Source organism: Bos taurus, chromosome 2, assembly GCF_002263795.3.
Source record: "Bos taurus isolate L1 Dominette 01449 registration number 42190680 breed Hereford chromosome 2, ARS-UCD2.0, whole genome shotgun sequence".
Lineage (NCBI taxonomy): Eukaryota > Metazoa > Chordata > Mammalia > Artiodactyla > Bovidae > Bos > Bos taurus.
Window position 1 is genome coordinate 79927463 of NC_037329.1, and position 20728 is coordinate 79948190.

At 38.8% G+C, this 20728-nt stretch overlaps 1 protein-coding gene across 8 annotated transcripts in view; it reads left to right on the forward strand.

Moving 5' to 3' along the window:
* MYO1B (myosin IB) overlaps positions 1-20728 on the forward strand; it is a 199208-nt gene that overhangs the window by 131884 nt on the left and 46596 nt on the right. For all 8 annotated transcript variants that reach the window (XM_024976322.2, NM_001102199.1, XM_059875676.1 and 5 more), the window contains 6 exon segments: positions 6052-6150; positions 8527-8630; positions 10181-10328; positions 10604-10722; positions 15995-16081; positions 16896-16961. In XM_024976322.2, coding sequence (XP_024832090.1) covers positions 6052-6150; positions 8527-8630; positions 10181-10328; positions 10604-10722; positions 15995-16081; positions 16896-16961 — 623 coding nt within the window.

The following is a 20728-nucleotide window of genomic DNA, read 5'->3' on the forward strand; positions in this document are numbered from 1 at the left end:
ACTTTGACATTTAATACCCCTCCAGAAGACAGAAATAATCCACCATTGGTTGTGAAGTATCTGTAGCAATAAAGCTGAAATTTCAGAGAGCAGTTCTGTTCCTCTGTAATGGATGGCTTTATATAAAAGTAGATGCTTTGTCTCATTTTTACTTTGGTATTCTTTCTTATATAAAAATATGTTTACCATGAAAAGAAAAGACTGCATGTTTATCATGAAATAAGACTACATACAATACTAAAGAAGAAACCAGATGTTCACATATGTCTAAATTAACCTCAGATTAAGAAATGAATTGGGATTTATTAGAATAGTGTGTGTAATAATAAGATATTGTGGACTAGATATTTCATTAATTTTATTTCAGGGTTGGGCATCAAATTTTAGATTCCGATACATAGACACATGAGTAATTTTTCAGTTATTAGATAAATTTTAAATTTGTATTAGAAAAAAATCCGTGGTGAAAATGCATAAGTGCTATATATATGGAACCAGATTCTAGCAAAAAACCCATAGTTAATCAGGTAGATAATAAGGCACATTTTCTTAGGGTTTCAAACCCCAAATTGGTTTTTTATGTGTAGACACTGAGAGCCCTTTCACAACTTTTAATTCAACATGTCCAGCTATCTTTGGTACTGATTTATCACTTTAGGATTCTGACTTTTGAGTTAGAACTTTAAGCTGATTTCTTAAAAATGAAAATGCTGCGTGGAGGTGGAGATATGGGAAAAAACTGTCATACCAGGTGTTTGAGGGCTTGCAAAGTCTGGGACATGTAGCCACACAGAGGTCTGTGTGAGACCCGGGCTGAAAGAGAGCCCTGGAGTGAGCACCCATGTCTGCTTTCTTTTAGTATAATACATGGGCACAGGGAGTGATTTGTAAGAAGATATTTGCCCCATCTTTTTTACTTTAAAGCTTGTCTTTAGTGAAACTTCCTAATTGTCAATCTTGAGGGTAATGTTTTATATTTCCAAAAATACACTGTAGAGTTGATTTTAGAATATATACCCCAATGTATGAACAAACATTTGTTCATAATCCAAGTTTTTCATTGAAATTACCATCAGTTATGCCCAGTAAATCACTGGTTATTTGACATTTTTTCTTCAGGGATGGTGATCCAAGGCAGCAGAGTCCATATGGAGATAAATGTTGTTACTTAGGTGGCAGGTCCTTAATTACTGCTAACTGTATCATTTCGCATTAGGGAAGGGACATAGATCCATTGAAAAAGCCGTGTGTGTGTGTTTGTGTGTGTGTGTGTGTGTGTTTGTGCACGTGTGTGCGTGCATGCACTTGCATTTGCTCTGTCGTGTCCGACTCTTTGTGACCATATGGTCTGTAGCCCACCAGGCTTCTCTGCCCATGGAATTTTCCAGGCAAGAATAGTGGAGTGGGTTGCCATTTCCTATTCCAGGGGATCTTCCTGACCCAGGGATTGAACCTGTGTCTCTTGTGTCTCCTCCATTGGCAGGCAGATTCTTTACCACTGTGCCACCTGGGAAGTCCTCAGTGCCACTCACTTTTTTCTAGTGTGTATCTGTGGAGAGGAGCAGGGCTCATTGTCATTCCTGCCTTACAAGCAAAACAGGCAAAGCTGATTCTTCTATAAGCTTTAATCAAGATCTTGGACCATTTCTTTTTCTTTTCTGTCCAGGAAGAGAGATTATATGTCAAGTAAAGAAACTTTGATCCTGCTATCTAATCCTTTAACTGTTATACTCCAAGTAATGCGAAATTTTTTCTTCTTTGAAACCACTACTTGTTCTTTTATTCCTTGGCTTATTAAAAGACTTTCTTTTTTAACAGGTGCAAACATGGACATTTTACTTCTTTCATTTCTTGTGCCTTAGGGAGGTTGTCTCAGTGCCAGGCACATGTATCAGCTATGAACTAGCAAGTAATTAGTCAAAACTAAGAAAGCCCCTCAGTTGGTCTGGTGCTGTTAATAGTCAGGTGTCAGTGTCATGGTGGAGTCAGGGGGGAAGTTCTGATTCCAGAATTTCTTTGTCCCTTCCCATTGCTTTTCCCCTTTAGAATGTCTTCATAGGTTTCTTTCTTCCCTTTAAACTTAAATTTATATCAGATATCAAATGGGCTTCCCTAGTGGCTCAGACAGTAAAGAATCTGCCTGCAGAGCAGGAGACATGAATTTGATCCCTGAGTTAGGAAGATTCGCTGGAGAAGGGATTGGCTACCCACTCCAGTATTCTTGCCTGGGAAATCCCATGGACAGAAGAGCCTGGTGGGCGATGGTCCATGGGGTCGTAAAGAGTCAGACACAACTGAGTGATGAACACTTTCACTTATATCAAATTTAATATGAACTTAGATTTATGTCTTGAGGGAGGAATGTAGCTTCACTGGAATATATGGAATATATGGAGATTATTTTACTGTCTTCTCTATTAAATATCTGGTGTATCCTGTACTCCTTTTTATTAAGTTGTTAGCAGAGCTGCAGTCTTGTTAGCAGTGGTAGCAGAAGCATCTAAAACAAAAGAGGAGGCCGTGGCAGTGTTTTGCTTTGCCTTAAGTCAGGGTCATACTTAAATAAATTTAAATGTTCAGGTGGCAAGTCCTTAGAGTGAATTGAATTTATTTGAGTAATTATTTGATATGGCTTCATGCTGTTAGGTTATGTTGGTGCACGCACATTTAAAAAATAGAATAGGGAATGGCTTTAGGCACTAGTAAATTATTTGGGAGCAAACATTTTCCTGATTACTTTTCTGCCTCGAAGCTTATAACTTAAAGAAAAGTCATAAAGAAATAAGCTCTGGGATAATCGACATAGCATTTTACGTGGTAAAACCCTTAACTGCTTTGTAGTAAAAGGCTCTCACTTTGTGATCAGGTTGTTTAGGTGAAGTCAAACATTTTTTGTGAAGAATAGTCTCAGCCTTTCCAAGTGTTTATGGATTTAGCATTCTGTTTGAAAGAAAATTATAAAGCGCATAAGCAGGATACCTTAGTCTCCTAAAGCTTTGCATTCTGGTTCTGTCGCTTAGTAACAATGTGTTGCCTCGTTTTCTCATCTACAATATGGGGCTTGTAAAATCAACTTCAGAGGAGGTATGATAATAAATGAAAAGTATTGAATGCGGAGCAAAAGGTCAGTGAAAGTTTCCTTGTACTTCCCCTCCTGCACTTTTTCTTTTAAACTCAGGTTGTATTATGTTTCAGATTTGAATGTGATAGTGATCACTGATTATATCAGGATGTGTGGTACAAGGAGTATACTGGCCAGCATTCCTTTCCACACTGCATAAGCGGATATCATTCATTAACTTGGTGACTGTTATCTGCTGAATCATACAACCATCACTGTTTCTAAGCTCCCCATTGTGTGTGAGCATGTGTTCAAATGTGCCAAACATGAGGCTGGCCGTGTTGCTGTTGCACAGCGTGTCCCTGTCACGGGCTCTGAAGTTGATTTCGTGTCTTGAAGTAAGTAGTTCAGTTTGCTTGTGGAGTGTAACTGGGTGAGTGGCTCTGAACAGTTGTTCGTCATCATCATTGAGGTGCCCTGTGAGGCGAGGGCAGCATAGTGGGATTCTTGGTGCTATGGGGAGAGCCTGGGTTTTGCAGGCTTTCACAGGTGAAGGACACATGGTCATTCTGCCTTTCTCATCCCCACCTTCTGCTGTCTCTGTCAAGGGTGTTGGCAGCCCACCTTAGACAAAGCTGCTGCCCTTGGTTTGAGTGGTGAGAGTGATTGAGACAGTTGTAGGTGTGACAGTTGTAGGTCCAGAGGAAGAAGGTCTTCAGGTGTGTAGTCGGTGCTGGGCTCATCCCAGGTAATTCTGTCATATGGTGGGTGAGCAGTAAGTGAGCTTCATGAAAGGATGAAGTAAACTGGAGCATTTGTTTCTGTTTTTCATGTAGTTACTTTCTTCTAGGCTTGAGGAATTAGGATTAGTTAGTGTCTCAATGCGGAGAAGGCAATGGCACCCCACTCCAGTACTCTTGCCTGGAAAATCCCATGGACGGAGCAGCCTGGTAGGCTGTAGTCCATTGGGTCGCTAAGAGTTGGACACGACTGAACGACTTCACTTCACTTTTCACTTTCATGCATTGGAGAAGGAAATGGCAACCCACTCCAGTGTTCTTGCCTGGAGAATCCCAGGGACAGGGGAGCCTGGTGGGCTGCCGTCTCTGGGGTCGCACAGAGTTGGACATGACTGAAGAGACTTAGCAGCAGCAGCAGTGTCTCAGTGAAGACTCTGCCCAGGCACTGAGTTCTTTCTTCTAAAACTGTGCTGGTACTCTTAGGACCCCAGAGGAGCTTGGTCCATGATGAGTGCCATCATATACTTTTATCCTTACCTGTTTTGTTTATTCTGTCTGCTGCCTTGGATGTCAGTATTTATTGATTGAAATGTTTAGTCCTTAGACATGATGACTATTAAACAATCCTTTTTTGAGTTTTATGTCACTTGTGCTTTTCAGTTTCAGTTTTTTTGGCTAAATATGAAGTCTTCATTACTCTCCATCTGTGATTTGAGGGCATTTGCAGTTGTCCAAGTCAAGTAAGAGCTGAAGGTGAAATCTCTGCAGCATCTTATTCTTAATAATTTTTGTATTTACATGTTTTTGTTCTTTCTGTCAACTTTATGTATCCTCTTAACCTATCTCTTCATTCTTACAAACGGCCTCATGTATTTGGAGCACCCTAGGACGTCCCTGTTCACTGAATCAACACTTTTTAACTCTCCCTAAACTCCTCCTCTTGTGCTGGTAAGGTTTCCAGAAATATGAGTTAAGAAGTTTAGGGAAAAGTCCCTGTGAAATTGCACACTGTACTCTCCTTTACTAATTTTTTGGATAATGTTTAGATTTCAGTCTGATGGTAAATCGAATGTGTCTGTTCTCTAGAATTAGTGCTCAATAATGGGATCACTGATGCATAATTTTATAAGTAAATTTGGCCTTTGACCACAGAATCCAGACCCTCTTTTATATTGGTGGTCAGTGATAAACAGGACTCTAGGTAGGAATATTCTCTGCAGTTGTACTTTGCCACTCTCTGTTTCTGCCACAGTGGTGCCTTTCTGGTTGGCTTGCTGGTATTCATCCCTTCCTTTCTCCCTGTCTGCCTCCCTCCCTTCCTGAACATTTGATAATATGTAAATTACAGCATGAAAAAATTATCCAGCATCAATGAAAGTATACTGTCAGATAACACCAGATTCCATTAAATGAGAACCATCTTTCATTCTTTAAGACTTCAAGAGATCAAAGAGGTTTGCTTCTCTTATGCCAGGTAGCACTGGGGTCAGATGGCTTGATTTCAAATCTTTCTTAAGCACTTGAACTATCAGTTTTTTCATCTGTGAAGTTATACCTTACAAAATGATGAGGATTCAATGACATAATGTCTATAAAGCACTTAGCATAAAATATCAAAAATATTTAATTTGTTATCATTATAACTCTTCAGTGAATTCTTAACTGAATGGCTGCATTTCCTTACTTGGACTTGTAATACTACATATTGAAGAACCTAATGTCATCAGGTTGCACTAGTAGTAAAGAACCCTCCTGCCGATGCAGGAGATGCAGGAAACTTGGGTTTGATCCCTGGATGGAAAGATCCCCTGGAGGGGATGGCAAACCACTCTGGTATTCATGGCTGGAGAATCCCATGGACAGAGGAGCCTGGCAGGCTACAGTCCATAGGATTGCAAGGAGTTGGACACGACTGAAGCAACTTAGCATGCATGCAGTGTCATCATATATAAAATCAAGAGAATATTATTATAAAAGCTGTGTTGTCTTTAATCAGCTTGTTGATTGTATTGTTAAACTTATTTTGCATATTCACTATTGTTCACCCGGAAGCTGGTTTGTTTAATTTAGTGGTTCTAGTTAGAGTTGTGCTTCTTCCTGAAAGTAGAACTGAAAATGTAGCTTCCGTTATTACTTTATTAGTACAAAACAGAAAATGAAAAAGAAAGTTGAGGGGGAAGAGAAAGAAGCACAGTGTATTTGAAAGTGAGATTAATGCTGTATTATGCTTTTGATTCTTTTTCTCTTTAGATCTTTTAGAGAAATCTCGAGTTGTTAAGCAGCCAAGAGGCGAAAGAAACTTCCATGTGTTTTATCAGCTGCTTTCTGGTGCCTCTGAAGAGCTTCTCAGTAAGTCCCTGTTTTTGTGTTTTAATTTAATTTTTACTATTGCAGCATCCAAAGAAGAAGTGTCCCTTATGATTTTCCTCTTTTTCTCTTAAAATTTTTCCATAATTCCACTTGAAGGGAAGAACACGATGGGTTGGCTTCTACCGCCTTACAGTCTTTGGTATCTGTCTCTGTAGTACCTCACCAGGTACTGGAACGTGTCTCAGATGCATTGCTAAAAGAGCTAAAAGTTGGGGGAGGGACTCATTATCAATTAAAAAAAAATAAAATGGAAGACTATAATTTGTGTTTCAGATGGGTTGCTAAAAGAGCTAAAAATTGGGGGAGAGGCTCATTATCTATTAAAAAAAAATGGAAGAATATAATTAGTCCACTTGGAGAGAAGTTAGCAGGGAGCAGTAGATGAGTATAATCATATAAAAACATACTACTCAGTGACAATTTAAAAATAGTGGAAAAGACATTTGCAACTGATACAAGAGATAAAAATATGACCTTTAGATATTTTAGAGAATTATTATAAGTCCATCAGGAGAGTATCCAGTAGTCAGTAACTAAGTGATGAAAAGTTTTGAACAAATAGTTTAAACAAAAAGAGCTATGGAAAATCAACACACTTGGGGAAAAAATTACCCTCATACTCAGTTCAGTTCAGTCACTCAGTCATGTCCGATGCTTTGCGATCCTGTGGACAGCAGCACGCCAGGCCTCCCTGTCTATCACCAACTCCTGGAGTTTACTTAAACTCAAGTCCATTGAGTTGGTGATGCCATCCAACCATCTCATCCTCTGTCATCCCCTTCTCCTCCCACCTTCAGTCTTTCCCAGCACCAGGGTCTTTTCCAGTGAGTCAGTTCTTCACATCAGGTGGCCAAAGTATTGGAGTTTCAGCTTCAGTATCAGTCCGTTCAATGACTGTTCAGGACGGATTTCCTTTAGGATGGACTGGTTGGATCTCCGTGCAGTCCAAGGGACTCTCTCAAGAGTCTTCTCCAGCACCACAGTTCAAAAGCATCAATTCTTCGGCACTCAGCCATCTTCACAGTCCAACTCTCACATCCATACGTGATTACTAGAAAAACCATAGCCTTGACTAGTTGGACCTTTGTTGACAAAGTAATGTCTCTGCTTTTTAATATGCTGTCTAGGTTGGTCATAACTTTTCTTCCAAGGAGCAAGCATCTTTTAATTTCATGGCTGCAGTCACCATCTGCAGTGATTTTGGAGCCCCAAAAAATGAAGTTTGTCACTGTTTCCACTGTTTCCCCATCTATTTGCCATGAAGTGATGGGACAGGATGTCATGATCTTAGTTTTCTGAATGTTGAGTTTTAAGCCAACTTTTTCATTCTCCTTTTTTACTTTCATCAAGAGGTTCTTTAGTCCTTCTTCACTTTCTGCCATAAGGGTGGTGTCATCTGTGTATCTGAAGTTATTGAATTTCTCCTGGCAATCTTGATTCCAGCTTGTGCTTCATCCAGCCTGGCATTTCTCATGATGTACTCTGCATATAAGTTAAATAGGCAGGATGACAGTATACAGCCCTGACATATTCCTTTTCTAATTTGGAACCTGTTGATCCATGTCCAGTTCTAACTGTTGCTTCCTGACCTGCATACAGATTTCTCAGGAGGTAGGTCAGGTGGTCTGGTATTCTCATCTCTTGAAGAATTTTCCACAGTTTGTTGTGATCCTCACAGTCAAAGGCTTTGGCATAGTCAATAAAGCAGAAGTAGATGTTAATTATCCACAAATGTAAATTGAAGCAGCACTGAAGTAGCCCCTACACATGTTATTAGCTAAAGTTATTGAAGAGGATAAAGCTAGCAGAGTTGTCAGGACTGATCAATCTATCTAGAGCTTCTGAGTATCACTTCAAAGTGAGGACTTTTTCCTGGGGGACTAGTTGGCAAAGCAGAAGAAGTCATAAAATGATCAGACTTTGCTGCCCAGGCACACCACTTTTTGGATTACATCCCAATGGAATCATTCAAAAGAATCCAAAGAATATTTTGTGTGAAGACATTTATCACTGGCTTTTATTTATTATAACAAACTGGAGAAAATCCAAGTGTCCAACAGTGGGAGAATCACTAGGCAGACATCATATGTTATAAGGAAACAGCTCATTGAAGATAAATAATCCAAATATGGAAAGGGCCTGCAAAAAAAAAAAAGTTTGAAATATGTACACATGATAAAGGTGATTTTGGACAAATACTATTACTGATATATTTGAGTTGATACCATTTATTTCTGTTCTTTTGGTTCAATGCATAGTATGAAAGTCTTTTATCTGAAGGGTTAAAGGAATGAGATGTTAAAGATGATTAGATTTATTGAAGTAACTTATCAACTCATATGTGTGATTCAATAGATAAGCTTAAACTTGAGCGGGATTTCAGCAGATATAACTACCTGAGTCTGGACTCGGCCAAAGTTAATGGAGTGGATGATGCAGCAAATTTCAGAACCGTTAGGGTAAGATGTAATACTTTTATTACTCTTTAAAATGGGTAATGTTATATTGCTCAATCAGAATTGTTAAAGTTTGGACTTTTCTTTGATTCCTAACTCATGCTCCCAAAGGTTTTATAATTATAGTATTTATTGTATTTTTATTAGTTTGATATTTTACTAGCTCAATAGTCATACGGTATTGAGAAGGCCAGGCTTTATTGGAGCATGCAATTTTACTGTTTATCAAAAGGAGCTTTCTTATCTATTTTGGGGTTTGACTTTTTATATTGTACTGAAATTCCAAATGTATTTATAACCAATGCTCAGTAGTTAATTTCCACATTTGAAAACTGTCCTACAATCATGTTAAGTCAAATCTATTTTTCAGACAGAAAGTCATGTTTATATATAGTTTTTGAAAAATCTTCCATAAAACAGAATAATTAGCATTTGTGTTCATTAGAAAAAAAAATCATTTTAAATTAAATTCTGCTTTCTATGTTTCTGAGGCACTTGGAAAGTTGCTTCTATTAGGAAATGATCCTGCTAACTGTTATTTACATCCAGATGATACAGCTGCAATAGTGGCAGGGGTGGGCATAGGCTGGATTATAGATAAAATAAGATTGGAATCAGTTCATCTTTAGGGGTGAGTGAATATAACATGTGGTTCTTTTCCTGCTCTCTAGACTTGTGTATGTTTGAAATTTCTAGAATGATAAATCTTATAGTACTCCCATTGCTGTGTAACCTAGTCATTATAAATAAATAGGTAGATTGACTGGGGTGGGGGGAAGTAAATAAGTAAGCAAGCAAACTGGGCTGTTCTCCAAAAAGAAAACGTTTCTTGAGAGTATCATTTTTTCTAAGTTGTCTGAACAGCCTCATATGGAAGCCTGTTGATCCCTGGTCATGATTTTAAGTTTGGGACCAGTTCTGTGATTACTTTGCTTGGCAAATCATTGGCACACAATAAAAATTTATGACTGGACGAATGTTCCTTATTACCCATAGTTCCTGGAATTGAGCACTTCACCTTTGCAAACCACAGTTTTTCTCATATGTAAAATAAATGAGGAGGTTTTTTGGTAGGGGATTACGTAAGGTTTTTTGCTTGGTTTTGTTTCTAGCAGCAGAACACCAGTATGAAAACACACACACACACAGCTGCTGACACACACATGCACGCACACACACACACACACACACACACACAGAGCTGCTGTGGTTGGAATTGGAGTGGGAACCGAGGGCTCAGCTCTCCACCTTCTCTCCCTCTATCTTCCTCTTTGCCACAGCCCGTGAAATACCCCAGGGCTCCTTGAATCAGAATTTGAAACCACTGAGCAAGATAGAGCCCCTCATTGGTGCTAATTCAGTTCATTCATTGTTAGGTTGGCCACAAGTTCGTTCAGATTTTTCCATATGATGTTAGTTTTGCCTTTTGGAAAGTTTACTCTGGGACACTTTGTCTTTTTGATTTTTTTTCAGAGGCGAGTCTGTTTTATGATTTATTTTTTTTTAAATAATAGAGAACTTCAGACAGAAAACAGTTGCTTTTTCTCCCCTAGAATGCCATGCAGATTGTGGGTTTCATGGACCATGAAGCTGAGTCTGTGTTGGAGGTGGTGGCTGCGGTGTTGAAGCTGGGGAACATTGAGTTCAAGCCTGAATCGCGAGTGAATGGCTTAGATGAAAGCAAGATCAAAGATAAAAATGGTAAGTCAGTGGAGGATGGGCCCTGTTGAGAAAAACTGACTTTGAACTTCTGCCCAGTTTTTAATGTAGAAAGTAAAACTTACTTTGAGTTGAAAAAACTTTCTAGTGAAACCGAGCAGAAATGTAATTACAGCTCAGTCTGAAGTCTTTTAATTTATATATTTTACACTGATTGATTTGAAAATGATTTAGAAAGAACGCTGTAAGCCTTGAAAGTGATTGATTATTAGCAGCAGATATGCAGTAACTCTTTGTGACCATTCCCCCTACAACAGAGTTAAAAGAAATTTGCGAGCTGACCGGCATTGACCAGTCAGTTCTAGAGCGAGCTTTCAGCTTCCGAACAGTTGAGGCCAAGCAAGAGAAAGTTTCAACTACACTGAATGTGGCTCAGGTGGGTGAAACATAATGTCTAGAAGGGAGTTTTTAAAGTCTTCAGAATCTTGTATAAGTGGAAACAAAAATTTTATTTTTCAGGCTATTATCCTGTCGTATTATATTCTAGGCATTGTTTTAGGCACTAGGGGTACAGAGTAAACTAAACACACAAAGATCCCTGCCTTTGTGGAGCTTAAAATTTTGTCAGGAGGAGCCAGACAAAGCAGTAGACCTAGAAAATTCATATAGCAAGCTAGCAGGTGATAAGTGCAATGGACAGAGAAGAAAGTAGAGCAGAGTAAGGGGGACCCATAGTGTTCAGGGCAGAGGGGTTGAGTGAGCTGAGAAATAGCTGGAGAGTTGTGAGCACAGGTGGTATGATCTGCCTTGTAAGGGGTCATTCTGGCTGCAGTATAGACAGCAGAATGTAAGGGACAGAGGGTGTCTTAGTCACTTTGGCTGCTTTAACAGAATACTGTATTCTCTTTAAACAAAAACAGTTATTTTTCACAGTTCTTGAGGCTGGAAGGCTGAGATTAGAGTGCCAACATAGTGGAATTTGTGCTGAGGGCCCTCTTCCTTATATACAGACACCTGCCTACTTACTGTGTCCTCACATGGCAGAGAGAAGGAGTGAGCAAATGTGAGCTTTGGTGTCTTCATCCCTTTTTAAGGGTATTGGTCCCATTATGGGGACTCCAGCCTCACCACCACATCTAAATCTAACTGCCTTTTAAAGGCCCCCACCTCCAAATACCGTCACACTGGGGCTTCAACATATGGATTTGAGGGAGGGGGATACACATTCATAACTCAGGGGAGCGCACAGTTGTGTGCTAACCCAGAGTCAATAGTGGCTTTTGAACCAGATGGCGGCAGTGGAATGAGAAGTATATTTTGAAAGGGGATGCAATAAGATTTGCTGATGCGTTGATATGTGTGAGATGAAAGACAGAGAAGAGTCAAGGGTGACTCCCAACATTTTTGGCCCAAGCACCATTATTGATTTGGAGAAGACAGTGGGGGAAGCTGGCTGTGGTTAAATGACCAGATTGGCTTCCCTGCCTTTCTTACTGTTCCCCCTCCACCCTCCACACTTAGGCCAGTGGAGTCTTTCTAAGACACAAGTCTGAGTTGCTTATGTCTTTTCTCCTTTGGTTCAAGGATGGATGAACAGATGTATTCCAGCATGCTTGTATATGTAGGAGCTTGTATAGACCTTTTCAGTATAAACGCTTTGTTCTATGGCTTAGACACTGTCCCACCAGTCACTGTTGATCTGGGCTAGAATTAAACGGTTAACTCAGGATTTTTCCCACTCAGGCCTGTTCTGTCTAGCTGTATTTTCATCCTCCTTGTAAGTAGCCTTAAGCATCTGCAAGACATAGAGTGGGCTTAGTCTGCCTCTCTACTGCTCTGAGCTAGACTTTCTTACTAACCCAAAACACATACATGCTTTTAGCTTTCTTTCAACATTGATTTCTTACTTAAGATGAGCAGTTTTGACTATGAAAATACTATAGCTTTATAATTATGTAAATTTGAAGTGTAACAATCCTTTTCTAGCTATAACTGCTATGTGTCCTTCTTCCTAAGTTACTACTACTGCTACCATGTCTGTCCTTGTCCACCTCACTCATTCAGAGTCAGATGGTGAGTCACTTGCCTCATCAAGAAAAATTGGTTGAGAGCCCACACAGCGGAAGCCTCCGGGTAGACCATTAGTAGGGACCTAAGAACATGATTTCTGAGCCAGTCTTTGAATGATTAGATGTATAAAGAATAGACGAAATGGTATTTCAAAAAGAAAAGTGTGAGAGGAGCCAGGTTTGGAGTACATAGTAGAAAAGAGTTGATCAGGCTTGGTTAAGGCTATAAATATGTAAAGAGGATTCAGAGCTACATGGCTAGAAATGATGTCAGAGCGGATTGTGTGCAACAGCGGTTCTCCAACTTGAGGGTGCATGAGAATCACCTGGAGGCTTTCTTAGACACGGTTTGCAGGTCATACCCCCTGCAGTGTTTGGTTCAGTAGGTCTGAGGTAGGATGGGAGAATTTGCATTTCTAACAAATTCCCAGTTGCCGCTGCTGCTGCTACGGTCCATCCCGAGGTCCCATTTTGAGAATATTTCAACAGAGTGGGGATGGTGAAGTATATAGTGATGCGGTGAGAAAACATCTGTTTAAGAGGCCCTTTAGGAATATTTCATATATATTATATATATATATGGAATATATATGGATGTATTTCTGTCTTTTTAGTGTGTGTTTTATTCTTGCATTTTAATGATCCTGTACAGAAATCAGACCCAGGTGCCTCTTACATTTATAATTTTGGGTCACCTTGCATTACAGGGTAAAACTTTCCCCCATTCTTTTAACCATTGACATAAAAAATTGGCTTGAGATCTCAGATTATTCAGCTTCTTATTCTAGTTTTTTTCTTGGTGTTGTAGGATTCATGGAGTTTGTTTCCACAAGTCTTATGGCCTAAAAGATTTTTATTCCTACAAGATGTGATTTGTTTTATTACCTTTTCCTCATGACTTCAATTCTTGGGCCCCATTATCATCTTTACTGCTCTATGCCTCATTTTCCCCAAGGCATTTAGATCTTTCCCCAGATGGAATGACTAATATTGAAATAACAGAAACTCAAGACAGAGTTATTATTCAGCTTCTACCACATACTTGAACCTTGGCTCCCAGAGTCCCTGTCATCTGACCCTAAATGACTTCTCCCAGTTTATTCCCTGATAGTTCTCTAAATGCCATACTCATTTCTACCTGGGGTCTTTGCTCCTGCTTATCCATGTAATTGCTAATTCCTTCTGCTGTCTAGATGGTCCTTGAATTGTACCTCATCTAGGAAGCCTTCTGCAATCATAAAGCCCCGATTATTCCTTCTCTGAACTTGTTTTTCTCCTGCAAACTCCTTTAGAACTTGCCCTTTGATTGTTTGACCTCCTATATTCCTCTCTAAGCTCCCGGAAGGTGGGCCCCATGCCATGCATCTCTGTGTCTCCACTTACCCTACTGTCCTGGGTCACTCCTGATACTGGACATCATCTTGGAAGCAGATTCCTCCTGGGGTTTTTCTCTAAGAGCTTCATCAACTGCAGAAACAGTCATGTCATTTGTGCTTAGAATCTGAGATGGCGAGTCTGTGCACTCGGCGTCTTCCCTTATTTCTACACACCTTACTCATGATCCTTATATGGGAATAATCCGTCCTTTGGAGGATGTTACTGTGGAGATGAGGTGGCAGCAGTCAGACCCAAGAAACTACAGGTAGCAAACTGACATCCGTGAGGCCAGATACAGCTCAGTAGGTGTACTTTATTTGATGAATATTTGAGGAAATTGTAGTTTTGGCTTATTTGTTTTTGGCTTATTTGTGTTAGCTTGCTTTTTAAATTTTGAAGTTGAGTTCCTTTAACCTGGAATGCAGTTTCCATCTCGCTTGGACCCCACTATTTCCCGTTGATTTCTATTGTGCAGTCCCTAAAAGCATCTGAGTTTGAGACTTCTAAATAAGTTTTTGAACAAAACAAGGACGATTAAGATTGTCAGTGGTTACACTTTAAAAAATATAGAGCAGTTTACCAGAATAAGTTGTCAGTATTCATTCAGTTGCATACTGAAACAGTGGTTTGTTTATAGCAAATTGCATACGGTTAGGAGAGCTGGATGATGTGATGATGAAATAGGGTCTGTTTATAAATAAGTAGTGTTTGGAAATGACTTGAACTTATAAGAAGAAAGGGGAAAGGATTAAGAAAGAATTACCTAGGTTTATGAAGCCATAGAAGAGGACAAGGACACTTCAAAATATACCTGCAGACACTAGGCACTTAAATTATCTATTTAAAAAAAAAAAAAAAAAAAACAGAACAAAACCTAGAAGAAAGGGTATTGGAGAAAGACCAGTCTTCTAAATTAAACATTCTGTCTTTGTGTCAGCATTTTATAAACATTTTCTTCTGTGGAATTATTCCCTCTGCCTCCCAGCCCCCACCCCATGTATAGTATCGGACGGTCAGGCTTTATTTTTTTACCAACGTCTAGGTGAATTTTCTAACCCATATTGAAGTAGCTGCCTGAGACTTAGGGAGACGGGTTTGGGATTAGCATGGAAGTATCAGATAAAGGGAAAAGGTACTCTCTTCCCAGCTGTAGTATGTTACCATGGAGTGAGTCTGTTATTAAAGTTGTCACACTTCATTTAAAGAAGAATTGTAGAGAAAGAATGTTCACATAATCTAGTATATTGTGTTCTTTATAAAATAAAAATGATTCATTTGAACTGTAATGCCCAACTTTCTGTTTATAAACAATGAAGTACACACATATGTCTAGTATTAAAAACAGCAACAGAACCTCTTCTTTCCTGGGGCCTATCTCTTCTTGGGCTCCTGCTCCCCGTTTCCAGGCCTGTCCCCAGAGCAATGGTATCAGACGTATCACTAGTACTCCTGCATACCCTTGGCAGCCTGGATGTTTGCTTAGGGTCTGTTAGGTCTCCTGACCAAACCCAACTTTCTCCAACCTTTGTATTCTAAATCAAGGTCAGAGAGACGTCCATGTCTTCTACCTATTCTTTGTTAAGTAGCTGTGAACAGCTTTCAAACAGACAACCGAGTGAAAGCACTTTATTTTTATTATACAAAGTATTATCCAACAACATGTTGTTACACTGCTTATTACGAAAGTTTTTTTAAATGCTCAAAAGACTGATTGATGAAAAATAATTAGAGAGCTCATCAGTCAAAACCATTTTCAGTATATTTCCTTTGAGTTTCCTACATCTAATAGTTAAAAAAAATAGTTGTTATTATAATAAATGTATACTTTTTATTATCACAAAGCACAATAGGGATTTTTCATTTCATTATCTGATTTTTATAACAGTCATTCTGTGATGGCTGTGTAACTTCCCTTCCACCAGGTGCTTGTTTATTTGTTTCACTATGCTTCTGTTGTTGGACATCTAAATTGCCTGTGATTTGTCTCTGTTCTATTAACACTGAGATGAACATCCTTGTGGAGAAAGCCTTTGCAGTGTTTAAAATTAATTTCCTGGGATGCAAAAAAGTATAATAACTGGGTATAAGCCATTTTCCCAGTTTTCTTAATGGCTTGACTGTTCATCCAGAGTACAATAAAAATGCTCTGAAAAGAAATTTGAAATAAAAGTTTTCAATATCATTTTAAAAGATCTTCATTATTTTGTTGAAATTAAGCATTGTGGTAATTGTGGGTATTGAGTTTTTCTTTCTTTTTAATAGGCTTATTATGCCCGTGATGCTCTGGCTAAAAACCTCTACAGCAGGTTGTTTTCATGGCTGGTAAATCGAATCAATGAAAGCATTAAGGTACTGAATCTCTATAAACAGATAAATAAATAATTGTAATAAGTGGTATGAAGAATATAAACATTAAGTTAAGGATATTTTAATTTTATAATCAGGTAATTGATTAGCACTTACCGAGATTGTTCCTTGAAAAGCATTTACCTTGCTTGGGATTGAAATTTGTCAGCAGTTCTGTTTTGTTTTGCATGCATGTTATGAGAAATCTCACCAATGAATAGTCTAATGGTATTTGCAGAGTTACTGCAGAAGAGAGCATCCTGGGTCCTGGCTGTGACTCATCTGGTGACTAGTTATGCACACTTGGCTGCAGAGGTCACTGGATCAGTCTAGCTATAATATGTTCTTCAGGAAAATGAAAGTATTGGACTAGATGGTTTTGAAAGACCCTATGATCTCTTTTTTTATAATTAAGCATCTAATTTAGCACCTGATAAAGAAAGCATAATGATTCCTTCTTTAAATCATCTATTATTAAAATTTTATAATCATATAAAATGATTATCATTTTATAATCAAAATAATAATCATCTATTAAAATTATATAAATTAAAATTTATATAATTAAAATATAAAATTAAATATAAGAAAAAGAAATTAAGAAAGACTTTAAATACTAAATTTGTTTAGAGTTTTCAAATAAACACTTTCAAATATAAACTGGCTTTCCTCTTTCATGTGTTTTAAAAAAACCTAAATTCTATTCTTCTAGGCCTGAGACACAATTAACTTGTAATCTATGTCTATAGTCCTTGTTATGCTTTTAGTGTTATATGTAATGCTTAAATTAACCCTTCAATTTGAAACTATTTTTAAGGCACAGACAAAAGTGAGAAAGAAAGTCATGGGTGTTTTGGACATTTATGGCTTCGAAATTTTTGAGGTGAGCTGCTTATTATTGTTATTATTATCTTTATTTTGTGAAACAATTGGAGATTAAATCATGTATTCTATAGACAGCATTTAATATAATTAATATGACTCAATCTACAAATAACTTTTGTAAAGATGTAACAGTTGTATGTGTGTGTGTATGTGTTAAGAGCTGAGATCCAGTATTTTGGAGACTGTGCTGTTTTCTTGTATTAGTATTTGACTTTTGAAATTGCAAATGCAGAATTCTTACTGTGAAATTCCTAACAAAGTATATAGACGTTATGTCTGTAGTTATTAATATTTGTTCATTTGTAGGTTGCTTGAAAATCAGATAGGATGGTGCCATAAAAAAAGCCAGAAATGGGAGAGCCAGAGGCTGGCTGTGGCCTGGCCAGAGCTGGTTACTTCATCTCTGTAGGACTCAGGCAGAGAGTGTCTGCATTATGTGCTTTGTTGGGTCTTATCCAGGTCTCATCCAACTGTAATCTTATGACTTCTGCTGCACAGATTGAAAGAAATTTTTAGCTAAAAGTTCATAATGAAACTTTTTAAAAGACTCCATGTTCATTGCAAGTTAAATATTTAAACATGATAGACTTATATTAGAATTTCGTATTTACCCCCTTGCTAACTTTGGCATTTAGAAGCTGTTTTAAGGACCTGATGGCAACCCACTCCAGTGTTCTTGCCTGGAGAATCCCAGGGACGGGGGAGCCTGGTGGGCTGCCATCTCTGGGGTCGCACAGAGTTGGACACGACTGAAGCGACTTAGCAGCAGCAGTAGCAGCAGCAGGCATCCTTAAAGGACTCTCACTTAAAGTGAGACCTAAAGGAGCCTTACTTTTAGGACTGGTATTTTAGTTTGGTTCAGGAAAAATAATGAGTAGATCTTAACTCTCACCACCAGTAATTTGTGAATTCCTTTAAACAACGAGGCCCTACCCAGAGTGACCACCCGAAGAATTTACATGTTCCAAGTATCAGCGTCACAGGGTCACAAAAAAGACATCAGCTCGCTTCCTGCAGCTCAGCCAGGCCTTTCTAGTAAATGCCTTTTTCTTACAACATTGACTTTGGGGATCATGCCTTCTCCTTGCTTTATCATGTTCCATATTTAACAGCTAGAGGGAAATAATCATTGAGAACTGTCGATATGCAAGAATTGTAGTGTTATGTACATTGTCTGATTTAATTGCCACAATAGTCTCATGGAGTGGCTGCTATTATTTCTCCTTTTATTAAAAAAGCAGCAGCAGCAGAGCTTTGAAGGTCAAGTAACTATCCCAAGGTTATGTGGCTACTATATGTCAGACTCAGGACCTAAATCTTAGGCCTCTTTGATAAATAATTTAAAAAGCCCTTCTACTGGGCTTTTCTTTACTTTTCTCCCCAAACTCACATGTTCCCAGTATCTGGAGACGAAGAAAAAACCCAAATGCTTTAAGTCTCTGAAATGCTCCCTATTTCTGCACCTTTGTCATCATGCTAAGCTCCTGGGCATTGTAGGGCGCCTTCCCAGGGTTCATCTGTGTGCTGGTAGAAGAATGCAGGGGACCTTTGTGCTTCCTGCTGCCCTTGAAGACTGCCCTTCAGCACAGTGTTTGCTTATATTGGTGTCCTTTTAGCAGACTCTGAAAAGGAGAGCTCCTGGTCCCTTAGTAAGAGGAAGAATTTGGTATTTGTGCATGAGAAGGATTGCCTGAGTAGACTCAGAAGTCATGGTGCTAAAATTAATTTCTTTCCAGCAAAACCTCAGGTTACTGTCACTTGATGGGCACCAAATGTCAAGTCATTCTTCACCATTGGCAGGGAAAGTGGTTTCTTACCTAGCACATTGCTTATCTTCATTTAGATGGTTTCATGTGCAGGGCAAAAGTGGAGATCTCACTAGAAAGTTAGAAAAAAACTCTATTCATTGATATTTCTCAAATCAAATTAATTTTATTTTTGCTTTGGCAGAAAAAATTCATTGATCCTTGTCAATGGGCGAGCGTTTAGTGTCATGTCACAGTACATGGATCCTTTTTTTAAATAAGATAGTGGAGTCACGATAGAACACTGGGTTGGCTTCATCTTCCAGTAAGCTCTAATTAGCCTTGGGGAGACCTGCCGTGCCCTGTCCTCCTGAGTTAAACCTCATGAGCAGTTTGACCATGTGTAAGTGAGGGAGTCATTTCGCCAGGGTTTATTCAGTACCTCCAGTGAGCCAGAATGCTGGTGGTAAGCAAGGCAAAGATGTTCCTTGCCTGCATGGAGCTTATGGTCTTGGTCCTAAGATGGAGAGTCTGTTGCTGGCTGAGGACACATCCTCTCTTTGGTAGGAAGCTCTAATCAGGAAATTAGATTTCTTTTTTAAAGTGTTTATTATAGACCTAATTCGGCTTCCCTGGTGGCACAGTGGTAAAGAATCTGCCTACCAATGCAGGAGACACAGATTCGATTCCTCAGTTAGGAAGATCCTTTGCTAAAGGAAATGGCAACCCACTCCAGTATTCTTGCCTGGAGAATTACGTGGGACAGAGGAGGCTGGTGGGCTACAATCCATGCGGACTCAAAGAGTCTGACACAATTTAGTGACTAAACCAACGAACAACAAACAAGCAGACCTAATCATAACAGAATTTAGATGTTCCAAGTGGAAACTTCCTGTAACTTAGCACTGATTGGAACACCCTTTAGCAATCCAGGAATATTTTTCATTTATGGTTAATTCAGGTTTTTCTACAAGCCTACCTTTCCCAACATGCTTTCCTTCTGCAAGTTTTATCACCATTTTTCTCAACGTTGTTATAGTTATGGACTTTCTGAAAATGCCTGCATTATGTTTCTAAATGGCCTTCCTTTCTTCAGAAGAAAGTTCTGAAGTTCTCATGGCTAATTAGAGCTTCCTGGAAGATGAAGGCAACCCAATGTTCTATCATGACTCCAGTTCAGTAGTTCTCAAACTTAGCTACACGTTGGACTCACCTGGGGAACTTTGGAAAATTCAACTATCCGGGCTGCACCCCAGACCAATAGATCAGAACTTCTGGGTGTGGGGTCCAAGCAGCAGTATTTTCAAGCTCCCAGGTAATTCCAATGTGCCATCAAGGTTGCTCTTATAAACAGGAATCTTCAGTGTAAATTCCAAGCGTATATGGGGTCCTTGCCATTTGACCTCTGCACTACATGCCCTGCCTCACCCACAGTTCATCTTAACCTAAACCTAATCTGTGTGTATATAATGTTCCTAAAACCAAATCGGTTATATTTTACTCTTTTTAAACAGACCAGATCCAACCAGTCGTATGTCTACAGCAAATCTTATGATGTCCATAAAATCTTTAGAAGTTAATTTTCCTTCTCCATGCCGTAAATTAGTAAATGGGGACCCTCCCTGCCAATTTCTTGAGAGAATTAAGATTTGTTTTTCATTATAGTTAATTGTTCTCTCCATTTTCCTGTCTAAACCTTCTCAGTTAATCTTTCAGGCATCTTGATTTTTAACAATCTATGCATTAGTTCTTTTATAAATAAACTTATTTGGGGCAAAGGCAGAGAAGGGATTTGGTTGGGCTCTTTTAAGATACGTTTACCTCCTTTTTGATTCAGAATTAGAAAGTTTTTTGTTTTTTTTCTTTTAATGTATTCACACAAATACCCCAGATCCTATTATACATTTTTCTGGATTCTCAGCAAAATTGGAACATGTGGAAATGTCAGAGCTTATCAGGTTGAACACTAGGAACCCAGATAATTGAGGACGTAAAAGTATCATAAGCTCATGTGCAAGGG